Raw genomic sequence first — 17562 nt, 5'->3', positions numbered from 1 at the left:
AGAGGGGCCGTCACGGCGCCGCTGCCGCGCTCAGGGCCCGGTTATTGGCGTGTTTTCAAGGTGACAGCGGTTAATGACGCCGGGTATAAATAGAAATGTGTTGTCAATAACCGCTGGCAGCGCCTTTGCAAGGTTATGGAAAACGTGGCCCGTAAAACGCTGATTCCCGCTGGCCCGGGGGAGCGCTCGGGGGGCTCTGCCGGGTGTGGCTTCCCCCGGGGTACAGCGGGGACGGGCCCGCCGTGGCACCGGCTGCTCGGGGCGGGGCGGGCCCTCCTGTCACCGGGGGTACACCGGGGTCTCGTTCTCTCCCTGCCCTGTGCCATGTGGCACCGGAGGACAGGCAGGATGCCCCGAGCCCAGCCCCGGGACCCGTGAAGGGCGGGGGTGACCCCGCTCCGCCCGCTCCCATTCGCGACATCCCCGCGCTGCTTTACGGCAGTGTGGCGCCTCCCGCCGCTCCCTTTCCGGCACGGCACACCCCGCCTCGCTTTCCGGCAGTGTGGCGCCCCTCCACCCGGCCTGAGCTGTCTGCCTTACGGCAGGTGTCGCGCGGCCCCGGTGCTTTGCGACAGGTTCCCGGTGGCGGGGCCCCGGTGGGTGCGATGGACGTGGGGGAGCTGCTCAGCTACCAGGTGAGCTCGGGGAGTTGGGCCGCGCTGGGGGTGTCGCGGCGCCCTGCGCGGAGGTGACCCCGTCCGTGGCCCCGCTGCGGCGGCAGCGATGTTGCTCCAGCTCCGGTGCGGCCGCGGCCTGGGGCGGCCGCCGTGCGGGGCCTCACCGGCCGCACTCGCACGGGAGCTGGTTAAAGTGCCGCTAAGTTTGGGGTGTCTCTCCCCTCTTCGGAGCGGTGGTGCTCCGTAGGAGCCGATTACCGGGGGCTCCGCGGCTTTGCCGGTGTCGCTTTGGCTACAGATGGGCAGATTGTGCCCGCCTGAGCTGGAGTGGAGCCTGAGCTCCTTCCGTGGCTGTTCTAGCGTGTCTGTTTCTCGCTGTTTTATCTCAAAACCCATTCAATTTCATTTTTATCAAAATGCGTTTTAAAAAGTTTTCCTTATAAAAGTTTTCCTTTACTCGGAGCGTTTTCTTCCCTTGCCCTTCGGTCACTGATGGCTCGTTGTGTGCAGCTATCGGGTGGTTTATTGTCCCGGAGCAGATTTCAGGTGTTCCTGGGAAACAGGGAATGAGGGCATGAACTGCATGAATATTTTGACACCTTGGCTGGGATAATGCTGGGCTTTGTTTCACTTCTCAGCCCGGCTGCAGCCGTGGGGATTCCCTGGGTGAGGAAAACACCCCGAGGCGTTTTCAGCCTTGTAGGTGTGGCCAGGTCTGCTCCGAGCTGAGAGTACGGAATTCCTGGTGCTTTCCTGGTGTGCAGGGAATTCCTGGTGCCCTCCTGGTGTGCCTGACCCCGTGGGGCACAGAGGTGAAGGGAGTGTCTTGCTGTTCACTCCGTGTTTGTGCTTTGGGAATGTGGTGTTGGGAGATGCTCGGGGGAAAAGGGGAAGTTGCTGTTGGTTTGAGAAGTTTCTCAGCAGTTTTCCCAATGGTATTGAAGTTTCTGGGGCAGGCTGTCTTTGAGAGCTCCACTGGATTCTTCCTTGATAATCTCCAGGATGTTTCCTTCTGTGGATTGCTCTGTCTCAAACATCCTTCCACATCCTGCTGCATCCAACAGCACAGCCCTGCTGCTCTGAGATCCACTCCACCTCTTCATTTATCTTTTTCAAATGTGATTTTTCAACATCAAATTAGAATTCTCATTTCTTACATTCCTATGATTCTTTGGCCTTCTCCACCCCATCTGGGGCTTAGCAATGTCGTCCCTTACATGTCTGGGATGCAGTTTATGGCACAGAGAGGTAAACCTGAATGAACTTAGTAATTTTTTAACCAAGTTCCAGCTTGGGGTTTTGTTAGGTGGTTTTTCTCTTGCTCTCGGAATGTGAACTCCCCAGGATTCCCTCCACTCTGGAGGGAAGTGTCCATCCACTTTGCTTTGCTCTCTTGGATTTTGTGCAGCTTTCCCTTGGATGAGCTTTCAGCACGGGCAGGGAGTGATTGCTTGTGACAGTGGGGGCTCTATTCTGTCAAGGTAAAGAAGTGCTGCTTAGCTGCAGGGTATCTAAATTTTAATTCCATTTCTTGCTGCTAAAATTGTTCTTAGCTGTGGGAAAAAACATTCTGCAGCTTTCAGCCAACTGCTGAAATAGTTCCTGAAGGATTTGCCCTGGCTCTGTGCTCTCCTGGGCTCTCAGCTGAATGCAGGTGGTTCTTGTGTCACTGGCTGGGGTGATGCTTTAGGGAGCATTGGAAGTTAATGGTGCTGAGTTCAGGCCTCCAGAACTGGGTACAATGGTGGGTACAGGCGAAAGAAGTGGAGGAGCAGCAGGCAGGCAAATAGCTCTGATTCTGAGAAAATGAGATTCCCTTCTGTGAGGGCATTTGCTGCTGAGAGATGCAGGAAAATAGTTGCGAGCAGCAGATTTCACTGCCTCCCATCCTGTGGGTCAGGCTCTGCCTTTGGGGAGGGTGGCTTGAAGGAGATGGCCAGGGCAGGGTGGCTTGGCAGCTCCCCCAGCAGCTCCTGGCCCACTCCAGCCCTGGATTTGGGAGCTCCCCTGCTCTGGGCTGGGCTGTGGGCTGGCTCAAGGTCTCCTTGGCTGTCCTCAATGCAGGGATGGTACCGGCTGGCAGGGAGGTGGTGTGATGCCTCAGCTCTCTGATTTTAATCTCTTGCTGCAAATGAGTTGGTCTTCTCAACCTCCCTCAGCACAACCCAAAATAATTGCTTTCCTCTTAGACTGTTTTGAATTTTCTCCTCTAAATGTGTAATCTGTGCCCTTGCTTCGGCAAGAAGATGTTCTCCCTCAGAGCCAAACTTGGCGTGGAAGACTGCAGGCACCGTGCCACCAATTCAGCACCAAGTGTCTGCCAGAACGGGAAAAGAAACCTCTTGCAACAAAAAATACAATTAAACAGCACCTGGCCGTTTATCCAAAGCTCAGGAATCCATAAACTTTACGTGTTGCTGCAAAACAGTTGCAGATGGTCTAAAGTGATGATTAAATATTGCTGCTGTTTGCCCAGATCCTCCGTGTTTGGTCTCTGATTACAGAGGGTAATTAAGAGGACAAAGCCAACTCCGGGCCTATTCAGAGTCTTCTTTCAGTTGTCCTGGGAGGGAATAAGGGAGGTTATTTGAATTCTCATTAACGGCAGATTTCATCAGTGTGAGTGATCATTGCAAAGCCCTGATTGTCAGTAAGATCAAGCAGCAGAGGAAGCAGTAACTGTGGGGTGAGATCTGCCTTCAGCACACTGGGTGATCTCCCCGGGGTCTGTCAGGGTTCAGTGCAGTGTGTACAGGGATGGATCTCTGTGTATCATCATTTCTGCTGCTGGTATGGATGATTTGCTGTCAATTTGCAATGTAATGGATGCATCTGATGGTAGGGGCAGCTCAGCTGAGCTGGTTGTTGGCTACTCACAGCATTATTACCCCAGTAGCTCCTCTGCTGCTGGCAGTTAAAACAAGGAGCCAACTTGATGGCTCAAGGGATGAGGCTCATCTGTCTGCCTCATCCCTTGGCTGTGCTCCTGGGAGTACAGCCCCATGCTGCCAGAGCTGTGCTCTCACAGGGTGGCACATGAATCTCTAGTTTGCTTCCCAGTGTATTGTCTGTGACCACCAAACCAGGGGGTGTCAAGAAAGATCCCTGTCCTGCACCTCCCTGATGTGTTCCTTGGGTGGTTCAGAGCCTTGCAAGGGAGGTTGGAGGGCACAGGGGTGCATTCCCTCTGAAATTAATAATCTGTATCCCTGTGGGTACCTGTCATTGCATTGTCATTGCATTTGCCTCAGATTGTGCGATTTTGGAGCTCTTGGGTCTCTGAGATTTCTGATTTTCCTGAGGTACCAGTTCTTCCAGATTTTAGCACTCAGATCCTGCACCATTTAGAAGTGCTGTGTGTCATGCCTCAGGAAGAAAAAGCATGGGAAAGTGAGATTGATCGTAGCCTGGTTTATCACAAACATTGGAAACAAAATTAGGAAGTCATTGAAGATTCCTCTGGAGATTAGGATCCCAAACTGACAGCTGCTGTGCTGCTTTCTGAGTGGCTCTTTGGAGCAGCCTGGGATGTGGGCACAGAAGCTGCATCATTTATAAAGATTTATTTCAGATTTCATTAACAAAAAAATTCCTGAGCCTCACAGTAATGAGGTTACTTACAAAACAGATACCTTAGTAATATGAAACTCATGAGTATTTCCTGAGTAATATGAAACTACTGAGACCTCTCTAAACCTTCCTTATGTTTGGCAAAGGCTGAAGCAATCAGGATTCTGAGAAATGTGTGTTCTGATTTTGTGGTGTACTTAACCCTGATATTAATGTGCAATCACTGCTTGGAGGGAGCCCAGGGGCGCTGGCAGATTATTGTGCTTTGATTTAGGACATTGTTTCCCTGTTCCTCATGTGACATGTGGCTGATGCTGCTCCTGCTGCCCACACTGAGGTCAGGCTTGGCCTTGCCAGACCAGGACCTGTGTCAGGGGAAAGTCTGTACCAAAGGCTGGGCCCCAGGGAGTGTCTGTCAGCCAACAGACACAACCAGTACAGGAGGACTACAAGAGAAAGGGAAAGATAATCCACCCGTTCCCAATTACCAGCTTCTGTTTACTTTATCATATTTGATAAACAGTAGCTTTTTTTAAACCCTTTTGTATTCATTGGTTTTTGTGTGGTGCTATCAGTGTTAGATTTAAATGAAAATGCCTGCTGAATAAATTACTGTGAATGCCCTGCATTCATCAGGAACAGAATTAAGCTTAGCTAACATAACAATTGAAAAATGCTTTTCTTGTGCATTTTCAAATGAATTCTAACTTCTTGCCAGATTCACCTTAGCACAGCTAAGTAAAAAAACCCCACATTTTGTTTATCAAATGATTAACTTTCTCTTTTCTACCAGAAAGGCAGAACTTGTGCAGATGTCTGTGAAGCTGTGGAATTGGTTAAATAAATGTGTTTGGACACAATCTGTGTGTTTGCTGAGCGAAATGCACCAGGCTCAGTGCAGCAACCTATGAGCTTAATTCTTGCTAGTTGGTAAGAGTCCTTTGCAAAACACAAATGCAAACCCAAGATGAAAATCAATGAGCAGAAAGTAATGCTTGCCTTAAATCAGTTGTTCATGACTGTGCATCCCTTGTGGAATGAGCAGGACCCAGGTGTTCCACTCAGGCCTTGGTTTCTTGGCTTTAATAAGCGCTGGTTGGGAACAGCAATGTTCTTAGCGAGGTTTTTGCATAACATCAATAAGGAGAGGCAAAGCCTTAATGCCTGCTTAATAGCGTTTGCCCGAATTCAATTACTGCCTATTGCCAGGCTCTGGCGGCGTTAATGATCACACACGGGGCACTTCCCTGATTTATCATAATGATTCTGCTCCGTGGTACAGAGCCTCCCCCAGCAATGCATAAATACAAAAAAGGGGAAAATAATTGAGATGGAAGCAAGGGTGTAAATTCTGATCTTGAGGATTGTGTACTCAGAGGAAATGGGGATGGTTTCATGATTGAGTTTTAGTTTAGGTTTTGTTTTGGGATGCTGTCCCTTCCTGTGGCACATGACTCTGCATCTGATAGACCCCCTGCTCCCTCAGCTTCTCATTACACCTCAGGCTTTGGTCCTTTTTAATGTTTAGAAATAAGAGTGAGGATTGAGATTCCAATTCCAAATTAGGAACATCCATGACAAATCTTGCTGAGATTTAGATGTAAATTTTGGGATTTATGTCACTAATAGCTGTATTTGTGACATTAATCTGTCAAAGATGGTTTAGGATGGTATTACCAAGGAGTGAATGGAAGGACAGAGGAAGGGCAGGGCCCCTTGTGACATCAAGGACATTGAGTAAGGAGTATGGATTTACTGAAGTTTTTTCCTTGGATGATGTCATTTAGAAGAGCACCTTTTCCTTATTCTCTTTATGGGTTTGCTGGTTGCTCAGGGAGTGTTTGAATTATTAGTTGTTGTCAATGACACATTTGTTTCCAAATGGATCTATGTGAAATTATATTTTAATGTACCTAGAAGATAAGTAATAGGAATCTGCTTAAAAAAAACCCAATCCACAAAACCCTCCAAGCAAATAAATTTTTCATTTCACAGAATCTCTGGGTATGCTTCCACGTCATGGCTATTGAATTATGAGCTGAGTAACTGCTTTAAAAGTGCATGGAGGCACTTTAGAAAGGTTTTAAGTCAGGAATGTACCATCTGTAATGGAAATGGCAGAGAAGATATAGAGAGAAAGCAGACAGATAACAGAGCTTGAACAGGTTTGCCTGGGAGCGAGCAGATACAGCTCTGATTTGTGCTAATGTGTTGTCTGGGAAACTTGATTCTGCGTCTTCCCTAAAGTGGTGACAAGGTGGTAACCCTGAAAACAAGGTGATCCCAGCCAGGCTGCTGTCTGGCCTGCTTGTTAATTATAATTAACTCCTCATGTGCTTTTTGGGGCTGGCTGGGGGGTTTTTATTTTTTTACATCTCCTGAAAGCAGCATTTTCTCCAGAGCAGATGATTTACCAGGTTGTCATTGGGCTGTGCCACTGGTGCAGTGTGAGGCAGAACTGGAACCACAGCTGGATTCCCTTAGGAGCCTGCAAGGTTTATTACCCTCTGCAGCCCAAAAGTTCCCAACCTGCCAGGGAGCTGGAAATTCCATCTTGATGCTCACACTAGTGCCAGACCTGGCAGAAGAATGACACTGTCACTTATTTCCTCTGCATTTTTCTTTGGATCAAACATGAGAAGGATCTCAGTCTCACATGAAAGCAGGGCCTGTGTTCATGGAAGCCTGGTGTGACTTCTGCCATTTTAGACAGGGGTCCCACAGAGCAGAAGAGCAGGAGCTGCCTGCCAGGTGCTGTTTTATAAATTAAAATGGACATGTGTTAGACCTAATGAGGTTACAAAATCACCTACCAGGTGACTTGAGCAGTGTCGCAAAGTAAATGTGTTTTTGTTATTATTTTCTTATTCTTGATGCATACACTCCTTTTAAATAGTAAAGAGTAATTAAGCTTTGTTTTGCTGTAGTTATAGAGCATAGAGTACTTCTGTTCCAGCTTGGTTGTCCTTCAAAAATGTGAGAGACCAAATTTAATGTCCTTGGAGCTTTTGAGGGGAAAATTTTTTCTTCAGTTGCAAATACTTTTATCCCTTTCTGCCTGAATGAAAACATGGGATTAGGATTAATGGACTTCTTCTTGTCCTTGGCCAATTACCTTTAATTTTGACAATCAACTAGAAATAGTGGGATAAAATAATAGGAATTGTTTTTTCCAAGCAAACCATGATGTTTTGGGCACTGTTTAATCCAGTGCCAAGCCCCTGCAGAGCTGCAGCAAGCAGCAGTCCTCTTTGTCCTCCCTACTCTGAGTTGGGTTTATTCTGCTTTTGCTTGTCAGCAAACTTCAGACAGAAGGATGGGGGTGAAATGGGAGGCACACAGGAATTCAATATAGTCTTGTGTATGTTGTGGGTAAAAAATTATCGTTCCCTGCTGTCTGCTGAGCATATCAGTCTGCTGGCTGTGAAATGTGGGGTTGTCTGAGCTGAGTCAGCAGCCTGGGGTTCCTTGATGGGCAGCTGTGCCCCACTGAGCAGGGCTGCTCGGCCACTCCTTGTCTGTGCACTCTTTGTCCTTGCTGTCTATGAAGATATTTTCCCGTGAATTGTGTTCATAGATCAAAGAAGGTAGGATGTTGACACAGCTCTTGGCAGAGGCATTCATCTACTCATGTGATGTTCCACTTCACTAAATTAATTTCCTTTCCAGTTTTCAGAGTTGTTAAGTGTCGTGTAAGCAAATCTTTTAAACTTGTAAGAATTTCCTCTGTATGGTTTGTAATATTGGTATTCTGGTTTGCAAGGGTCACTAAACACTTGTATTCATTCACCTTTTATTTGTGTGACTTCAGCCTAACAGAGGGACCAAAAGACCCCGTGATGAAGAGGAAGAGGAAATCAAAGCACGTCGGAAACAAGCCAGTGCCCGAGAGCATGGCCGTCACAGGGAAGAGGAGTCTGCTGCCCTGGAAGAAACTGATGATGAGAAGAAGAAACTCCTTCAGATAATTGAGAGGGATGGAGAAGAGGAAGATGAGGAAGTAAGTCCTCTGGGAATGGAGAGGCAGTGGAAATAACCAAACACTAAATCCCTTCTCTGTGATTCCCATTTCTTGCCATGTAGGTGGTGAGGCTTAACGTGATTTTTCTGTGCTCGTACAGCTTCAGGTTGTGGGTTTGCTTTCCTGCCCTGCAGGGTGTTCATTAATTTCAAATTTCTCAGAAATATCAGCTGAGGATTTAAAGTGGGCACAAAAGGGAGAAGGCTTTCAAGTCTAATCTCTGTTTGTTCTGAGAATACCCAGATCACCTTCTAAAGTATATTTTTAGGAAACAGTTTCTGTGTTCTAACCAATTTCCTGACTATTGTTCTCATCAGTACCCCCAACCATGCAGCTTCTCCCCCTCTTTGTAGCTGTGCAGCAGCAGCAAATAAACAAACATTCTTCTGTACAGGAAAGGTCTTGGGTCAGAGGAGGGGGGTGGCAGCTGTCAAGGGTAAATGATTTCAAGCCTTGGAGACAGAAATCCAATGCTGCATTGGCCTTTCTGCCAAGGGCCAGGGAAAAGATCACTTTATAAATGTGACACATGGATTGGTATAAATCTAGAAGATATTTGCTTCCTGCTGCCTGTGTCCTGTTTGATAAAAAAACAAGTGATATTCACCACTGCAGAATCGTGTAGCTTTGTAAAATATCATTGTCCTTTGTATACAGCATTGCCAGCATCCGTCTTTAAGAATCTCCCTCTTTTTTTGATGTTGAGCTATTGCCATGACAGTTGTTGCTGATAGCAGAGGAAGATAATGCTGGATTTCTGTAGCATTTCAGCTCCAGGGAGGATGGATCAAGAAAAGAGGAGTCCTCCTGACTGGCTGGAGTCTTGTGGATTCCTGCAGTGTGCCAGTCCCTCATCTCTGTCAAGTGGAGTCCTCCCAGCCAGACATTTTAAAGTCCAGGCTTTAGAACTCAAATCTGTTGTTTATTACTTTGGACTGCAGTTAATATAAGTGCCATTAAAATGTGCTTTGTCCCAGTAAATTTGATGTGAAGAAGCTAATCTGTAGGACACTGCAATACTGAATGCAAATTCAATACAAGATATAAAGCAGATCCGAATGGAGATATCATAGTGATATGTGTTAGAGGAAGCAAAGAATCAAAGGGAACAGAAGGAAGCAGTGTCAGCATGTGTGGGTTGAAATCCCAGTGCAAGAAGAATGTGCTTTGGGCACTGTAGTATTGATTGGCTGAATGGGGTGGTGACATGAGCAGGATGGCAATGAGACAGGTTGGGCAAAGGAACGGAGGAAATCCAATCATAACTGAAGGCTGGGGCTGGTGTTGTTATTGTAATGGAGTTTGCTGAAGAAATGGAGGTTTTCTGTCTCGTACCAGATTGCTGCTTAGAGTCACTGACCAAAGAATCTGCAACACCAGCAGCAGCTCTTGATTTATTCCTGAGGGGCACTTGGCTAAAGATGGGAGGGTGTCTGGTTTGGTTTTTGTTTTGAGAGCTTCTCTTAAATAGTGGTTGTAACACAGTCAGAGGAGAGGGAAGAGGTTACACAGGGAAATCTATATCATCAATTTTTTAATAAAAGAAGTGCATTAAAGTCATAAACTAAGGAAAATGTTTGTAGGTGTCAGGGAGGCAGCCGAGGTTGTATTGCTGCTGTACAGTAAATATACAACTCCAGCTGAGAAACACCTTAGGAGCATTTACAAAATAAAGAGAAAATACTAGAGTGGAATATTGATTTATTTTTTTCTTTAGGAAAAGGCTTTAAGATAACAGTGAAAGCTTATCCAAGTGAGGAAAATGCGGAAGAACATAACTTCAGGGCAGTTAAATGTAGACTTCAGAAAAACAATAGCACAACAAGGGACTTCTGCAGAGAAGCTCTCCCTGGGCACAGGCTGTGAGTGCAGGTTTGCTCTATGTCAGAAGCAAAAAAACCTCGATATGAGCTGGTGGTGCCAGGTTATAACAGGTGTGGAAGAGCAGCTCGAGGTCTGAGCTGGAGTGGGTGGTGATGGCATGTGAGGTGTTTGGCAGCTCTCTGCAGGGAGATTCCAGAGCTGGCTGGAATTCCCAGGGCCTGGACCTGGCTGCAGTCCCATCACATTGCTGATATTTCTGCTGATATTTCTCCAGCCATCCAAAGCTCATTTTTCTGCCTTTTCTGATTTGGTCAGGAGGAACCTTTGGATGAAAGTTCAGTGAAGAAGATGATTCTCACCTTTGAGAAGAGATCCTACAAAAACCAGGAGCTGCGGATCAAGTTTCCCGATAATCCAGAGAAGTAAGACTGTGCTTAACTTTTCTCCCTTTGATTTTAGGTGTAAGCCTAAATAAATTGCTGGAATATAGAGATGTTTTCAGTTACATAAAGCTTATGTAACTGCAGTTATTGCCTTGTAGTTCTTATAAATATTATTTGAAACTGACTTTGTTAATTAAAAATGCCTTTGTTGAGACTCTGGTGCGGCCAATATATGGCTGGCAGCACAAAAACCATCATCAGCAATAATTAAAGGTTTCATTCCATCATTTGATGTGAAGGTGTGTGCTTGCATACCAGCCAGAGGTCTGTATGGGGAGGAAATTTCATGTTACCCAGTGCTGTGGTGAGCAGAACAGCTGGGATGGGCTTCAAGAGCCAGATGTGTGTTTGTGTCCTTGAAGCCTCTTCCTCCCTTCAAGATGTTCTGTTATTCATTTTAAAGGGATTTCTTCCTACAGTTCAGTGCCATTATTTTTTGTCCAGTTTGCTGTCCTTTCCCTTACCCAGATTATATTTATGGACTTCAGACTCTTACAACCCACATACTAATACGTGCTAGCTAGGGAAAGTGCAGCACTCTGCAGAATTTATTTTAAAAGCAAGTTTTCTCATGTGTGGCTGCAGCGTCTTGATTTTAATTTCTTCTTGAAATTCTATAACTGATTTAGAAAATTGGAACAAATCTGCTTATTTACTCTATGTAAATTACACAGTAGAAATGTTTATGCTGCTGCAGGATTAAACTTCAAGGAGCAGGTGTAGGGCAGGGAGGATAGAAATGCTGGTGCCATGTGCATCTGGGGTGACAAGTCCTATGTGATGTCTCCTGGAAGGTAGTGGTCTTTTCTTGCCTTTTTGTTACCCTTTTTTTGTCTTGCCTCAGGTTTATGGAGTCAGAGCTGGATTTAAATGACATCATTCAGGAAATGCACGTGATCGCGACGATGCCCGGCCTGTATCACCTGCTGGTGGAGCTGAACGCTGTGCAGTCTCTGCTTGGGCTGCTGGGACATGACAACACAGATATCCTTCAGTTGTTAAAACAGCTCTCATGGGAGAGGCTTTCTGCAGACTTTTCTGTAATCTCTCATATCCTCTTTCCTAGGCTCCTGTAGATGTTTTTCTCCTCTTCCTACCACACTGAATTTATGTGTTGGTTTTTCATTTTTTTCCCAGTGAAAGCCCTCTTTGTTCAAGTAATATTGATTCTGAATTTTTTTCAGTGCTGTTATTCTCCTTTCTTGTTTTATGACCCTTTCATCTAGTTTTGACTGGCAGTGTTAAGAGTGTGAGCAGATGAGCAGCACAGGAGAAGTGAAGGCCTGGGCTTAGCAGCAATAATCTCAGACTGCAAACTTTGGAATAGCCTCAGTGAAAATTAAACTATTTTACCCCTTCTTGCTGAGAGCTGAACTGTCAGACTGTCAGCTGTTTGTGATGGACTAGTTCACCACATGCTTCACCTTAGGTTGTAAATGTGCCCTCTTCATGTGCCCATACCTTTAGTTTGGTGTGCACAAAGCTCAAGGCTGTGGGTGGCCCCTCTGGTTAAGTACATTTCCAGAGACAATTCCATTTCCATGCTCAGTGAGATCCAGTGTCACTGACCCTGATCCCTCTGTGCACCTGGCTCTTGTACCTCTGGAGCTCTGAGGGCATCTGAGAGAGAGCTTCCTATTTATGTAGTGTTGATCAAAACCAGTGCCATTTTTTGAATATCCTGGTGCCTTGATGCTTAGCTGTCAGCTGGGAGCTGGCACTATGCCCAGCGCACCACTGTGCAGTCTGTAAAAGCAGACCTCAGACCGCTTTGCTTGTAAAATATTCTACAGCAGATTAAGCTGAAAAATTGTTACATGACTTGGGAGATTGCATGTCTGTGTCCTGAAAATATCTGTGGGTGGAGGGAGCAGTGAAGCCCTGTGGAAAGGGCACTGTGTGTTGACTTGAGTCTCAGGCAGTCCTTTTTCCATTTTTATTGATCCATGGCCTTAGGAAGGTAATTTATTCTTTGCTTCTTTATGTGTAAAGCAGGAGATAACACTTACCAGCTTTCCTGAGGTGTTTTGGAATATACAATGTGAAAAGGCCTGTTAGTGCTGCATGTTGTGGTCTGATGCACAGATCTTGGTTTTCTTTTTTAGCACTTTTCTTTATAGCACCATCTATTGAGAATTCATAATTCATTCTTTCTAAGTGGGTGCAGTGATCAGAAGCTAAAACCAAAACATAAATATTTTATTGCATGCCAGTTTATATTAGCGAGCACTGTGTTTGGGTATTTTGACTTGCATCAGGTGGAACCTTGATGTGGTGAATGCTGGTCCCTGCAAAACAGTAAACCCCACAGCTTCCCTTATCCAAGATCTGCAAGGAAATGGCTCTCAAATAACTGTTAACAATTTATGTTGTACAGAGGGAAGCTCCTCCCATGCAAATCCAATTTCGTGGTTACTGTAGTTTAATTATTTATTTTATACCAGACACCACAGACTTGTTTGTACTGTGTGCTTTTATACTGAATTTCTCATTCATAGGGAAAAAAGGAACAGTGGGAATATTGACTGGGATAGCAGAGCTGTTTTCCAGATAAAGTGCACCAGAGTACAGCTTGCTTTATACTGTCTGCCATGGAAAGCTTTGTGCTGGGATCACTGCTGCTGTCAAAGACTTGTCAGGGTTTCCAGTGTGAACTCTTTTTCTTTGCTTTGCAACTTGCCTGTCAATGAATTTATGGGTAGGAATTTGGCCTGAGAACTGCAATTTTGGGAAAAGTATATTTTGTGTTATAAAACTGCTGAAGTGTTTTGAGCTCCATTGGAAGCAGAGACTGCTGCTGCTCACATACAGGGTAGAAGCACTATTGAAGTGAAACATCTAGACATAAAACTGCATTGATACAGCTCAGGTTTTCTAATGATGTTTTGTTAAAACAAATGGGAAAATATTTTTTAAAATGAGTTCTTCAAGGAGAGAACTAAACAAATGGCTCTTTGAAGCAATTTAATTGTGGTGTCTTGAGGGACTAATGCAAGGAGACAAAAGAAATGTCCAGGGGGAGCAAATAATCTGCTGAATGATTCATACAGTTTTACACAAAACATGTGAATGAAAGATGATCACCAACAAGATTTTATTAATGAAAGACATGAAAGCTTCAAGCGAGGCTTTGCTTTACTATCTCCTAAATTTTATGGGACAGCCGATACTCTCACTGCAAGCCCCAACAGAAGCTTCCCAGACAGGAATGCCCTGTATTATGAACTCTGCTGAATTCTTTGCTGTGCACTCTCAAAAGAATTTGGTTCAGTTATCTTTGTAGCACCCAGGAGACAGCAGAAATCTTCAACTGATTCCTCCCTGAGCTTTCTCTCCCACGAGCTGATGAAACCCCATTCCCTCAATTTGTCCTCATCCAACCTGTATTAACCCCCAGATCACCTCAGTGGTCCTCTGCTCTCCCAAGCACAGTATGTCAAGGCCTCTCTTTTATTAGGAGAGCCCATGACTGAACAAAATATTCTGCAAGTTGCCCCATGAGTGCCAAGGAAAAGAAAAGAATTCCTTCTGTTGACTTGCTGGTTTTGCTGTTGCTGGTGCACTGTAGTGTGTGATTTGCCTTTGTCACTGCAGTGACACTCTGCTGAGGTGACACTTGCCTGAAGTGACATGCTGGTGACTCTCCTGCACCTTGTCCAGCAGAAAGTCCAGGCTCTCTCTTGCAGAGCTCACCTCTCCAGCCAGCCCCAGCACACGGCTGAACCTCACTAAGAAAAGAAAAATGAAAATACTTTTCCCGTTGCTGCTTGTGTTTTTGAACAAATGCACAAATAGGAGACCTGGGAGCCTCTTTGTCAGCCTGGGCACTTGAGAGAGATCCATCACAGAGTGGTTATTTAGGACATTGAGAAAACCACAGCTCCTGCTCTGCCCTTGGGACGCAGGCAGGATTGATCAGTGTGTCTGAGAGAATAGGGAAGTGGGTCTAATGAGCTGGAATGCGTCTTGTCGTACAAGGGAGCTGTGCAGCAGGCAGGGGAGCTGTGTGTTATGCAGCCCAGAGTTAATGAGTGAAAATTGGGCTGGCAGAAGCTCTGCTGTTCCTGTGAGGGCTGTGGTTTGAGGAGTGTGCTGCCCTAATTGGGCTGGGCAGAGGGGGGTGATGCTCCTGCTGCCGGCGCTGCCCTCGTTAGGGGTGTGTGTGTATCAGGTTAGCAGGGCTATCACTGAGAGCAGAATACCCAAATCACATTATTGTAACTCATTTCTCTTTGCATGTGTTCAGTCTTGACAATGCAACATGGTGCCTCCTTAGACCAACTCCAGCATGTTTGAAAAAAATAAGTAACTACCATGAAGAAACACTAAAATTGCCTGATACAGTAAGCACGGAATCACATTTGTTTTTATCATTCCTAATTGTTCAGATTCCCTAATTTTAGCACTTCTGGGGAAGGTCTGCTGCAGTAGTCTGTGCGCTCTTGTGTCTGGTACCCTGTGCCCTGCTGCTGTGATTGTAATGCATTTTATCACCTCACTGGTAATGTATTGCCAGTTGCTTTGGGGTCATGTCATGAACAAATTGGCCTAAGAGCCATCTGCTATTGATACTAAATGCATTTGTCTCCCTGTTGGTTGTCCTTAACACCCAGTACATGTTTCCATAGCTGTGGTTGACTTGCTGCAAGAGCTGACTGATATTGATACTCTCCATGAGAGTGAAGAAGGAGCTGAAGTCCTCATAGACGCTCTTGTAAGTAGGAAACCCCAGATTATTTCAGTGCCTCAACATCTGCCTCAGCCCAGCAATGAACACTGACCCATGCTGCTGTTTGCAGCTGTGTCTTTGCTGCCAACATTGTGATGGAGAAGCCTGTTCTGAACCTGAGACCATGATGACTGTTTTTGATGAAATGCTAGAGTTTGAGGAGTGGGTGGTTGCACCATTTGCACATTGTTGCACCACTTCTTTTTTTGAAGGAGCAGTATCATATTGCAAAATTTGTGTAGGCTAGGGGATTTTTTGGTGCAGGGAGGGAGAATGAAGTAATAATATTTGTGGCTTGGACAGTGTCCCATTGAAAACAGGAGCTTTGTTTGCATTTCCCTTCTCTCCTGTGAAAAAGTGACCTGGGTTCACTAATGGAGAACTGAAATTTGTTACCCAAAGGACAGTGATGCCCCTGTGATCTTTCAGTCTCACTCTTGCACAGGAGACTGGTTGTCTTCTACCCAGTAACTTGTTTCAAGCCTAAAAATCTGGGCTTGAACTGGAGTATCTGTTGGTGATGGTGGGATTTTTTTTTCTTAACAAGAAGTAAAAACTTGAAAGTTTTCATGTAGCAGAGCAAATGAACTTTAAGGATGGAGGAGGGTACAGAGGTAAGGATCCCTTTTGGCACAGAGAGTTAACCAACCCAGAAAATTACCTAGGTGGGTGGCAGCTGCATTGGTTGGTGTTAAGTGTTCCTTGCACACTTAACCCTCTGAGTGCCTCTTGGCCTCTATGGAGTGGATTTCCCCTTTTCCTGGTGTTTGTGTTGGGTGCCTCCTGCTCCCCAGCTGCAGAAGAGGAATACAAACACCCCAGAGAGGTGATGCCCAGCCAAACATGAGTTTTACAGGTCTGTCCTACCTTGGGGCTGGTGAATTGCTGCCTTTGAGCATCGCTATGGCTGTGTCTGTGTCTGGTTCTGTAACTATTGTGTTGAATTTGAAAGACAGGAAATTACAGTTTTTCTTTTGTTTGCTTTGTTTGGCTGCTCTGTTTTCTCCTACAATCCTTGTCCAGTCACTAGAATGTTTCCTTCCAGAGGTTAATGACAGTGCCCAGAGCCCAGTTCCTCCAGCTGGCCTCTGGGCTGCTGTTAATTACTCTGCCTTGGTGAGGAGATTGCTGGGTGAAGGAATTGGGAGAGAGGAGCTGCTAGAGAAGATGTTTTCTATAAAATATGTGGAGAGGTAGTAAATCAAGTGAAGTTCTTTCTGTTTTCATTGTCACCAGCTCACTGATAATAGCCATGTTTAGAGGTTTCATTGTCCTGCTTGAAAGAAACAGGTCAGGCATATCTTGGGAGAAATGTTTAGATATCTGCTTTTTAGATTACTTTTTTATTTTGTTTAAGAAAGTAGGTAAAAGGTTGGAGGATATCTGAAGGTTGTTGCATTGTTTTCTGCAGCAGCCCATATATATGTTTTGTCCACATACTTACTGGGTCCAAAGCTGGTTAAGACTGTTTGAATTGGTAATGTTATTTTGTTTCACTGTTCCAAGCTCACCTCCACAATGGAAAGTTTGCCAGAGTCAAGCTGTGACTCTTTCCAATTCCAGTTTTAAAGACTTATTTTGGGTGGGAGCTCTGTGATTCAGGGACTCCCCCCTGCCTCTCTGGTTTTCCTTAACTCACTGAAGTCAACTTGGTGCATTCATCTTGAGAGGATTTAACTGCAGGACTTCAGCTGGTGACAGTTTAACTCTTGGATTTGGATCTGTGTGTGAGCATTGTTCTGTCAGCTTTTTGTACCTGTTAGGTGGAAGGTCCACCAGCAATGTAGGCAGGCAGCAGTGACCAGCTGTGACCAGCTGTGACCAGCTGCTTGCAGAGCTGACAGTTCTCCCATCCACAGTGGTTTGTGAACCTCATGCTTCAGAATTCTGAGGGATTATTAATGAGTTCAGGCTAGTTCAGGAAATAAGACTGTGACAAGGTGCATGTTTCCCTCCTGATGGTTTTCTGTTTAATCTGAAACACAAAAGTTGTTTCATTAATTAGGGAAAACATAGTGACAGATTTACATGATGATTCCTTTGCTTCCTCTGAGATTTTACAGCAGGGTTGTTCATGTCTTCTGGTCATATCTGGCAGGGTGTTTCCTTTGTCTCTTCTTTTCATTCTTGTTTCTTATCTCTTTATCTTTTCCATGACCCTGGGGATTTAGGTGGAGGGCCAGGTTGTGGCCTTGTTGGTCCAGAATTTAGAGCGCCTGGATGAAAGTGTGAAAGAGGAGGCTGATGGTGTCCACAACACCCTGGGTAAGTGGCTGCTGCGCAGCCCCTTGCTTCTTTCTGTGGTTTGTACCGAGGAGTGTGAATTACCCCTTCCTTTCCCCTCTCCTCTTTTTCTCT

General features: G+C 45.5%; 1 protein-coding gene across 1 annotated transcript in view; it reads left to right on the top strand.

The window, feature by feature from the left end:
- The first annotated feature begins 446 nt into the window (after positions 1 to 446).
- Positions 447 to 17562, top strand: part of CTNNBL1 (catenin beta like 1) — a 47263-nt gene continuing 30147 nt past the window's right edge. Inside the window, exons 1-6 of the mRNA XM_064730184.1 lie at positions 447 to 635; positions 7999 to 8187; positions 10348 to 10454; positions 11320 to 11459; positions 15092 to 15189; positions 17376 to 17469. Coding sequence (XP_064586254.1) covers positions 606 to 635; positions 7999 to 8187; positions 10348 to 10454; positions 11320 to 11459; positions 15092 to 15189; positions 17376 to 17469 — 658 coding nt within the window. The 5' untranslated portion in view covers positions 447 to 605. The remainder of the gene's footprint in view (positions 636 to 7998; positions 8188 to 10347; positions 10455 to 11319; positions 11460 to 15091; positions 15190 to 17375; positions 17470 to 17562) is intronic.

This window comes from Zonotrichia leucophrys, chromosome 20 (genome assembly GCF_028769735.1).
Source record: "Zonotrichia leucophrys gambelii isolate GWCS_2022_RI chromosome 20, RI_Zleu_2.0, whole genome shotgun sequence".
Taxonomy (NCBI): Eukaryota; Metazoa; Chordata; class Aves; order Passeriformes; family Passerellidae; genus Zonotrichia; species Zonotrichia leucophrys.
The sequence above is the reverse complement of the archived record's forward strand: the minus strand, read 5'-3'. Positions and strand labels throughout refer to the sequence as shown.